Source organism: Oratosquilla oratoria, chromosome 40, assembly GCF_046742065.1.
Source record: "Oratosquilla oratoria isolate Oo_2021 chromosome 40, ASM4674206v1, whole genome shotgun sequence".
In the NCBI taxonomy this organism is placed as follows: domain Eukaryota; kingdom Metazoa; phylum Arthropoda; class Malacostraca; order Stomatopoda; family Squillidae; genus Oratosquilla; species Oratosquilla oratoria.
Genome location: NC_134816.1, coordinates 42744875 through 42755969, shown reverse-complemented (window position 1 = coordinate 42755969; position 11095 = coordinate 42744875). Strand labels below are relative to the sequence as shown.

At 41.6% G+C, this 11095-nt stretch overlaps 1 protein-coding gene across 1 annotated transcript in view; it reads right to left on the bottom strand.

Annotated features, from left to right (window-relative positions):
• Window positions 1-215: 215 nt before the first annotated feature.
• LOC143020823 (DNA repair protein RAD50-like) overlaps window positions 216-11095 on the bottom strand; it is a 50870-nt gene continuing 39990 nt past the window's right edge. The window contains exons 21-29 of the mRNA XM_076177636.1: window positions 8865-9071; window positions 8525-8698; window positions 7256-7381; window positions 4950-5068; window positions 4737-4801; window positions 3620-3737; window positions 2818-2928; window positions 2264-2392; window positions 216-561 (exon numbers count right to left, since the gene is read on the bottom strand). Coding sequence (XP_076033751.1) covers window positions 519-561; window positions 2264-2392; window positions 2818-2928; window positions 3620-3737; window positions 4737-4801; window positions 4950-5068; window positions 7256-7381; window positions 8525-8698; window positions 8865-9071 — 1092 coding nt within the window. The 3' untranslated portion in view covers window positions 216-518. The remainder of the gene's footprint in view (window positions 562-2263; window positions 2393-2817; window positions 2929-3619; window positions 3738-4736; window positions 4802-4949; window positions 5069-7255; window positions 7382-8524; window positions 8699-8864; window positions 9072-11095) is intronic.

Below are 11095 nucleotides of genomic sequence, written 5' to 3'. Positions count from 1 at the left end.
CTCTTTCAGCTTCTTCTTGTACTCCTCCTTTTCTTTTTCATTTAAAGTGTTCACTCTAAGCACCTCCCTACCTTGTCCCTGTACTCTTTCTCCATCTATCCTCCACTCTCAACTTACCTTTCACCAAAAAATGATCTACTACATAAGAAAACAAATAATTTATGTACTAAAGGCCTTTCTCTTCTTAAAGGGGAAGCCGATTCAAAGCATTCAAATTTTTATATAAAACTTTATTACACAAGTTTACAGCACCAAGACTAATGTAAATCTATGCAATGTTTTGAAATACTAATTCAACAGGAGTACACAGATACAAATAATCAACAATGTTGCATTTCCCTACAAATCAAGATATAGACAAATATAAATGGTGGGCTCATCTTTAACTGCTCATATTTAACTTTTCATGATATTTGATAACATTTGAATTGCAACATGTAAAAACTAAAAGGCACCAAAAATATATAAAGCTTCTAAAGTTTAGATTTCTGATCCAGCCAACAGTTAGGAGTTCTTTCTTAAATATGGGAGACACTCTGCCTGACAATGGTCGAGAGGCCTCTGTATGGGAGAGAAAGAAAAAATAATCAATTCACACGTGAAGAGTGGGTGTAAGGAAAGTAAGGTAGAAGGGTAGAGAGTAGGTAGTGTTCCACTTCCCTATGATTACCATCAACCAATAACTACTTCACTCACAGTCAATCAATCAATTTGTTTCATCAGCCCTAACTACCATCTCCTTTTCAACCCCAGCTCTCCTCCTCACCTCCTCATTTCTCACTCTATCCAACCTTATAACTCCTACTATCCTTCTCAAACATTTCATCTCAAACACATTTCTTCTCTGCCTCTCTCAAATTCCAAGTCTCTGGCCTATACAGTGCTGTCAGCACAATTATCCCTACATATAATCTCTTCTTTGCACCTATTTCCAGATGCCTATTTGGGAATGTGGGACAAATGTGAGTGTAGTAGTTTCAGAGGTATCAATTTGTTGAGTGTAGTTGAGAAAGCTTATGAGATGGTTTCAATTGAGAGGATTAGAAAAGTAGGAGTAATTGGTGAGGAACAGTGTGGGTTTAGGAAAGGTAGGGGTTGCATAGATCAGATTTTTGTAGTAAGACAGACATGTGAGAAAGCTTTAAGTAAAGGTACGGATGTTTTTTTGGCCTTATGGATTTGGGAAAAAGGCTTATGACAGGGTAGACAGGAAGGAGCTTTGGGAAGTTTTGCAAATATATGGGATTGTGGGAAAGCTATTAAGGGCAGTCATGAAAATAGAGTGTGTGGTTTGAGGTAGGGTGGGGCTGTATCAGGCATGTGTTATGTCACCATGGCAGTTGAATGTATCCATGGATGATGTGGTGTAGGAAATAAATGCAAGGGGATTGGAAATGGTTAAAGAAAATGAAGAAAAGTGGGATGTGAGCCAGTTGTTGTTTGCTGATGACACTGGACTTGTGGCAAGGTCAGAGGGGGATTAAAGGAGTTAGTGACAAAGTTTGGGAGGGTATGCAATGGGAGAAAGTTGAAGGTAAATGTGGATAAAAGTAAGCTGATGAGATGTACAAGGGAGGATGGCAGTGAGTCGGAAGTAAGGCTGAAAGGAGGGAGGCTGGAGGAAGTGGATACATACATATACCAAAGGCTTTTTCCCCCTTACAAGGGAGGTAGCCAAAAATCAAAGGTATAAAATCCACTTCCAAATATTCCCATTTTTCGCTTTTGGGCCTTTGGCGCCCATACTATTGGCCTGAGTGGTGTCCAAATGGACCCCACAGGAGCCCTGGCTCCCCTCAACCTGTGGCTGAGATGGTGGGTAAATCAGAGCAGGTGACTAAAATGACACACAAAAACCTGCTAGGACACCCACGGATTTTGGCCAAAATCGGCAGGTGACCCATTTGGTCCAAACTTAGCCCAGAGGGAGAGAGTGGGTCACATTAGACGGAGAGGTAGACCCAAGGAGCCTGGGCCCAAGGGCATGGCGGAGGCACCCCTCCAAAGTTGGGGAGCTTTCCCCCATTTTTCACTTTTGAACCTCTGGCACCCATACTGTTGGCCTGAGCAGTGTCCGAGTGGACCCCACAGAAGCCCTGTCCCCCTCGACCTGAGGCTGAGATGGTGGCTAAATCGGAGCAGGTGAACAAAATGACACACAAAATTGGCAGGTGACCCATTTGGCCCAAACTTAGCCCAGAGGGAGAGAATGGGCCACCATGATCAAAGCTCCCCTTCCCGTAAGATACAACTAAATACTTGCCTTTCATTGCGATCAACCTTGAAGTAGTGCTCAATGTAGTCAGCCCTTGCTAATCGGTCCAGAAAATCTGTGTCGTGGGTAATGACCACAAGCTGGAAGTTGCGTTGATGGTATCGTTTGTTGACAATGCTGTTGAAAGATATTCATCCATAAATGGAAATTGTTTCAAACACTCTCTACAAATACTAAACATACCAAAGCCCTTTCCCCCGTATAAGGGGGAAGAGGGAGCCAAATCAAAGCATGTATCTACAATCTATCATAAACATAACCCAATCAGCCAAATGCTCTGATGATAGCACCTCCCTTTCCACCCCTGTTCTCCTCCTCACCTCCTCATTTCTCACTCTATCTAGCCTTAGTACCTCCCTTATAAGGAGGAAAAAAAAGCTATTGGTATAGAGACGTACAATGCAGACAACAGTCCAACATTTCTTCCCAATGAGATCTATGAGAGGGCCTGGAAACTTGCCACTGTGGAGTTACAGGTTTCCAGTCAGTGAAACTTGAAGCAACAATTATTAATTATTATCAATGAAGTTTCAGTGCCTTACTTGAGAAGGGCAAGAGACAGAGCATCAATATTTTCTCTATCTAAGTTTGTTGTCGGTTCATCCAAAGCAAGAATTCCACAGTTGCTGCTGAAAGTTTCTGCCAATGCCATCCTGCAAAGAGTAATGTGTACACAGTATTTCAGGGAAAGGGAGAAAGAATGGAAAAAAATATATAATGATAATAACACACACATATTTATAAAATATTATTGGAAGATGAAACAATTGAACTTATGGTGTTTTTTCTGTGTTGCAGTGGCAATAGGATGATACCTGAAGAATTTTAGAAGAAATAAAGACAGACAGACAGATAGACAAATTGCATGTGATATATGTATATATATATATATGTATATATATATATATATATGTATATGTATATATATATATATTACAGGTGAAAAATGTAATCACACATTTTTCAATAACGTAGAAACCACTATTGGAGTAGAAAAGACTGGAAACGGGGAATCTATATATTTCAATTGCAAACTGCAATCCTCTTCAGTAGATCTACTGAAGAGGATTGCAGTTTGCAATCGAAATATATAGATTCCCGTTTCCAGTCTTTTCTACTCCAACAGTGGTTTCTACGTTATATATATATATATATATATATATATATATATATATATATATATATATATATATATATATATATATATATATATATATAATTGGGACTGCCAACTAATTGATGCTAAATGTTCCAAGGATACACAGATTCAAAATGAAGAACCATGGTACTTCCATGCAATTAAATACCTGTTAACTGAAACCAATTCTAAGTGGATCAACATACCTGATGATTAAAGAAGCAAGAACTTTCTGTCCAGCACTACACCTTTTTCGCATGTCAATTTCCGTTTCCCGTTTCATCATAACAACCCGATAGTCGTATGTCCTGCGCTTGTCTGCCCCTGTAGTTGAAATATAATGAACATATATACTTTTTTCACACTTGAAGTGGCCATTTTGCTGATTTCTCGTGCCACTTCTTCTCTTCTAGTGTGCTACTATGATACATCCCCTATCATCTACATACAGTGAGACCTCTCATTAACGGACATTAATTGGCTGTGTTTGCGGTGTTTTCGGAGTTTTGGAGTGGCATAGTGATTGCACACACTAAACAACAGCACCAAAATTCCGAAAACACAGCAAAAACACCGCAAACACAGCTAATTAATGTCCGTTGATGAGAGGTCTCACTGTACAGTAAATATATCCCCTCATGCAGAAACATTGACAATGAGGAGAAAATTCTTCGGGCTGCGGCAAAATATCATTCACACATAAGCACTCCCTAACCCCCCCACCCCCCCACACACCCAATTCCTTTCATGCATGACAGCATCATCCATACACAACCATTCTCCACTCACCCAGATCTTCTGTCTTCTCCCCTCTTTCCCAATGACCCCTTTACCCCATCCATCCATCTCATCCTTGGTTGCCCCCTCATATTCACTACATCCACCTCTGCCTTCCACACTTCTTTGGTATATACACAGATATAGATACTTCTTTGATACATAGATAAACAATTACTTATCTGAAAAGTTTGAAACTTGCAACACCAAAATACATACATATACCAAAGGTCTTTTACCCCTTACAAGGGAGGTAGCCAAAAAACAAAGGCATAAAATCCACTCCCACCCAATCCATCCCCATATACTCCACTCCCATCCAACCCCCCTCCCTCTTATCTTGGCTCCTCCTGGATGATGGATCATCCCTGCATCTCACCCACTGCCATGGGTTGGAAGCAGTGTTGCAAGACACAGCAAGGCAGCTTCATTAAACCGGTGATCCCCCCTCTCATGCAGAATTGGAGAAGACGGGGAGAAATCCCTTCGGGCTGCAGCACCAAAATGGCACACATAAAATGCATAATGCGCGACTTCAACACTCACCCTTAGACTCGGCTTCGTGCGTCTTGATTTCAATATAATCAATGTCATTACCGCGGTAAGTATTCCTGCAAACAATGAAATAATTATGAGAGTAATCAATCTGTTGTCCCAGTCTCTCTTTAAAAATGAGATGTCGAATGTTTGCAATTTAATCATGATAAGTTTAACTAAAAACAAATATGCACAACTAAAACTCATGTCGCACTACGGTACCTCCAGAGTTCCCGAATGATTCGGTTAATATTTGTCATCTTTTCCGCGTGGAACTTCATAATGGCCGTGTCGAGCGCCTTGTAGTACTTGTTCAAGTCATCTGATGCCGCGTCTGTGCACTGAAATAAGGACAAAAATACATGTATACATACCAAAAGGCCTTTCCCCCCCCTGGACAGGTGAATACAGTGAGACCTCTCATTAATGGACGTTAATTAGCTATGTTTGCAGTGTTTTCTCTGTGTTTTCAGTGTTTTTGGCACTGTTGTTTAGTGCATGCAATCACTATGCCACCCAAAAACCACTCCAAATCAACGGATTATTCACACCAATGGACACCATTAACCCCCTTTTAGTCCGCTAATAAGAGGTAGTACTGTACAGTAGAAGATGCAAGGATGACCCATCATCCAGGAGGAGCCAAGATAAAAGGGAGGGAAGGGGATGGATGGGAGTGGAGTGTGATAGGGATGGAATGGGTGGGAGTGGTTTTTATGCCTTTGTTTTTTGGCTACCTCCCTTGTAAGGGGAAAAAAGCCTTTGATATATGTATCTATAAACCCAGGGCTTCCTCCCTCTTATATGGGGGTAGCCAATTCAAAGGCATGCACCCACTCCCACCCACTGTACACCCATCTACCACCCAATGTTTCCCTCTTATCTTAGCTCCTCTTGGATTGAGGGTTATCCCAGTCTCCTGCCGCCCACTGCCTGGGTCAGAAGCAATGCAGCAAGACACACTACTTCCACAGCAGGGCTGCTTTACTTACATGGCGACCCTCACTCCCCTGTCCCTCGTGTGGGAGGGAGGGAGGAAAAAAAAAAAAAAAAAAAACATCCATGCACAACCATTCCCCACTCATTCTTTCTCTCCACGTGTCCAAACCATCCCAATAATCTTTTGTCAGCCCCATCTGCTACCTCCCTTTCTACCCCCACTCTCCTCATTTCTCACTCCATCCAACCTTGTAACCCATACCATACTTCTCAGATACTTCATTTCAAGTACATTCTAACTTCTTTCTGGTTCTGTTGAATCCAAAGGCTCCACTCCAGTGTCATATATATATATATATATATATATATATATATATATGTATGTATATATATATATATATATATATATATATATATATATATATATATATATATGTATGTATAAGCTTGCTGGCTGAGCGGGTTAGGGCGTCATTACTTGCGGCAAAGTTCGAGGGGATGGTGGTTCAAATCCTGCCACCAGCGAAGTTGAACCAAGGGTATGGTTCATTAAATTCCATGCTACAAAGCCCTCTGTGAGGAGCACTGTCCTAGCCTTCCGATAGGGGGGAGTTTGTGACGTTAAACCATATCATCATCATATCATGTATATGAAAATATGGTTTAACATCACAAACCACAAGCCAGTGAGCTTCCATATATCACAGCAAATACATATATATACATATATATATACATATATATTTATTTATTTCTTGGAAAGAATGAGTGAAGAAAGACTAGTAAAAGAGGTATGGAAGGCAGATGTGGAGGGAGTGAACATGAGGGGACGTCCTAGGATGAGGTGGATGGATGGGGTGAAGGGGGCTTTGGGGAAGAGGGGAATGTCTGTTGAGGAAGGAAGGGAGAGGACGGAAGACAGAGGTGAGTGGAGAATGGTTGTATATGGATGATGTTGTGACTGCTTGAGGAGGAATAGGCGGGGGGGTGGGGGGTGGGGTAGTATGTGTGAGTAAATTTTGACGCAGCCCGAAGGGATTTCTCCCCGTCCTCTCCTTATATGCAAAGGGGGACGGAGAGGGGGGTTGCCGATTAAATGAAGCGGCCTTGCTGTGGATGTACTGTGTCTTGCGACACTGCTTCTGACCCAGGGCGGTGGGCAGGGTTCAGGGATGACCCGTCATCCAGGAGGTGCTCAGATGAGAGGAAGGGTGGGAGGGGTGTGGAGTGTATTTAGGGATGAAATGGGTGGGAGTGTTTTTATGCCTTTCCTTTTGTGGCTACCTCCCTTGGAAGGGGGAAGAAGCCTTGGTATATGTATGTATGTATGTATATTTATTTATATTTTCATCTATATGTGTGTGTATATATATATATGTATATATATATATATATATATATATGTGTATATATATATATATATATATATATGTATGTATATATATATATATATATATAATAAATATATATATATATATACACTATATATATATATATATATATATATATGTATATATATATATACACACACACTTCAAGACAGGAAAAAAAAAAAAAAAAGCTCTGAGGATGAATACCTGAAGCCTTACCTTTATCTCAATTAACTTTGACTTGTAATCCTTTTCTGCATTAGCAAATTCCTTCCTCTTCAAGTCCGCTCGCAGTTCCTGTATGGTCTTGCTCATTTCTTCTTTTCTTCCCACAGAGGTATTTATCTGGTTGAATAATAATGGTGATAATAATACATAAATACATATACCAAAGTCTCTTTCCTCTTGACAAGGGAGGTAGCAAAAAAAAAAAATAAATAAATAAATATATAAAAAATAAATAAATAAATAAAATAAAATCCACTCCCACCCATTCCATTCCCACATACTCTGCTCCCATTCACCTCACTCCCTCCTCCTTATCTTGGCTCCTCCTGGATGACAGGTCATCCCTGCATCTCACCCACTGCCCTAGGTCAGAACCAGTGTCCCAAGACACAGCAAGTCCACTTCATTAAATCGGTGATCCCCCCACCTCCATCCCCTCATGCAGAAAAGAAGATGGGGGAGATCCCTTCAGGCTGAATCCAATTATTTTTTCACATATACTCCCTCACCCCCCATCACCCACCCACTCCCTTTCATGCATCACAGCATCTCCATATACAACCATTCTCCATTCACCCCTATCTTCTGTATTTTCCCATCCTTCCTCAACAGACATTCCCCTCTTTTCCAATGCCCCTTTTACCCCATCCATCCATCTCATCCTTGGTCACCCCCTCATGTTCACTCCTCCCACACCTCTTTTACTAATCTTCCTTCACTCATTCTTTCCTTGTCTCCAAACCATCCCAGTATTCTTTCATCAACCCTATCTCCCAGCTCCCTTTCCATCCCCCCTCTCCTCCTCACCTGCTCGTTTCTCACTCTATCAAGCAGACAGGGATAACCCTTCATCCAAAAAGAGCTAAAATAAAAAGGAATGAGTGATGGGTGGGGAGGGGGGGGGTGCATGCCTTGGCTGGCTACCTCTCCTATAAGAGGGAAGAAGCAAATGTATGAAAGCTAAGACTAAATATTATAGCCTCCAGAGCCTCCTATTATTCCATGGAGCTTTGTTCCCTTTCAGTTTAGCTCCTTGTGGATGAGAGTTATGACTAAACCCACAACCAGATACAGTGAGACCTCATTAACGGACGTTAATTAGCTGCGTTTGCAGTGTTTTTAGTGCTGTTGTTTAGTGCGTGCAATCACTATGCCACCCAAAAACCACTCCAAAACACCAAAAACACAGCGAAAACACGGCAAACACAGCTAATTAATGTCTGTTAATGAGAGGTCTCACTGTATAGTAGTTTCCATTACCTCTCGTTCGATGGAACTTAAATCATGCTGTAACTGTTCCTTCTCTTTCACCATCTTCTCGTACGCATAGTCTTTAATCTTATGCTTAAGTTCTCTGATGTCTTCCTCGAGTTTTCTGGCCTCTACCTCCTTATCTCTTATTTTCTTCTCATCGTCCAAGTTCCTTTTTCTCTCCTGTAAGTCAGAGTATTTAAATAATTTCCACATTACATTTTAGAATTGTCGCACTTATGTTCTTCAGAAATTACTCAACCAATGCATATGCTTGAGAAAACATATTAAGGTCAAGTTGGTAAATCCTCAAATTCTACAAGAAACAAACTGACCAGAATTAACTCACTTTTTGATTTGTAATCTCCCTTTCTATCTGTTTATTTTCTTCCTCATAATCTTTTCTCGTTGCCTCTAAAGAGTTCACCTCTGCCTTCAAACCATTTACTCGATTCTTGGACTTCTCCACCTTTTCATCCCCCTTTCCATCTTTATACGACTTGATGTTACTCTTCAGTAGCCGCAGCTCCCTCTGTTTTTCACATATTGACTGAACCTATGGAAATTCAAACAAGCAAACAATCATTTATAGTCAAATTTTACAAATTTAAATTCACCATTATATATGTACAGGGTGATTGTGCCCACAGCACTGTATGGGGCAGAAATCTGGAACATCAGAGAGGAAGAGAGTTTAAATGTGTTTGACATAAAATGTCTGAGAAGTATGGTAGGGGTCACTAGGCTGGATAGAGTGAGAAATGAGGAGGTAAGGAGGAGAGTACGGGTGAAAAAGGAGTTGGGAGATAGGGTTGATGAAAGAGTACTGGGATGGTTTGGACAAATGGAAAGAATGTGTGAAGAAAGATTAGTAAAAGAAGTGTGGAAGGTAGAGGTGGAGGGAGTGAACATGTGGGGGTGACCAAGGATGAGATGGATGGGTGGGGTATAAGGGGCATTGGGAAAGAGGGGAATGTCTGTTGAGGAAGGAAGGAAAAAGAGAAGATAGGAGTGAGTGGAGAATGGTTGTGTATGGATGATGCTAGGATGCATGGAAGGGAGTGGGTGGAGGATAGGGAGGGGGGTTTAGGGAGTATGTGCGAGTGACATTTTGACACAGCCTGAAGGAATTTCTCCATCTTCTCTTTTCCTGCATGAGGGGATGGAGAAGGGGGTTGCTTATTAAACAAAGCAGCCTTGCTGTGGATGTGCTGTGTCTTGCTGCATTGCCTCTGACCCAGGGCAGTGTGTGAGATGCATGGATGACCCATTATCCAAGAGGAGCCAAGATAAGAGGGAGGGAGGGAGGGAGGTAAATGGGAGTGGAGTATGTGGGGATGGAATGGGTGGGAGTGGATTTTATGCCTTTGTTTTTGGGTACTTCCCTTGTGAGGGGGAAAAGGCCATTGGTATATGTACGTATGTGCAAGGGAGGTAGCCAAAGTCAAAGGTATAAATCCACTTCCACCCATTTCATCCCCATATTCTCCACTCCCTCCCTCTTTGTTTTCTTGGCTCTTCCTGGATGACGGGTCATCCCTGCATCTTACCCACTGCCCTGGGTTACTGGCAATGCAGCAAGACACAGCACATCCACAGCAATAAATATATAAATATATAAGTGGGGGGAGGGGGGGAATGCCACTATTACATTCACATACATGCATTGATGGTGACTAAATGGAGCAGAGTGAGGGGACCCGGCAATTCCCCTTTTTTCAGTACCTTTCCTCCTGCAAGTGTAAGGACAAAATCAGGTCTGAAGATTCCATCCAGAGCCCCTGTCATTGGATCAATGACATACATACATACATACATACATATACCAAAGGCTTTTTCCCCCTTACAAGGGAAGTAGACAAAAAGAAAAAGGCATAAAAACCATTCCCACCCATTCCATCCCTAATACACTCCCCTCCCCTCCACCCTCTATCCTCCCTCTTATCTTGGCACCTCATGGGTCAATGAAACTGGATTTAATAAGATGGATGAGATCAAAATGGGGAAGACTGTTAATACAATGACCTAGCAAGTTCCATATACACTTGTTCTGACCATCAAACACACAGTCTCATGGGGCTTGTGATGTACAGTGGAACCTCAGATACCAAACTTAATCCATTCCGTGACTGTTCTTAAACTGAAACTTTCACTAATTGAAATAATTACAGCAAATGCACCAAAGCATTGCAGAGTTGGTGGGATTGTGTGCAAAGACGTAGGTGTATGTGTTCATACCCCCAAAATATTGTTTGTTATCGGAGACAATTTTTTTTTATAAATCTTGTTCATAATATGGGTGTTTGTTATTGAATGTTCAACTGTATGTTTACATGTTAAATACGCTGGAGGTTACCACGAGCATAGCTCCCCTCCCGTATATTACAACTAGGTAAATACATGCGGTGATCCTCGATGACAGACAACAAAGCTCCCCATTTTCAAACTCCATCAACCTCTTCACCCCCATTAGGAGGTGCAACCCTGAGGGGCTGACACTTTGTCTCCAGACTGGGCCTGAGATGATTTTCTATCAACTTTATTTCTTACACCTTCTCACACACGGAGAACTGACAACCG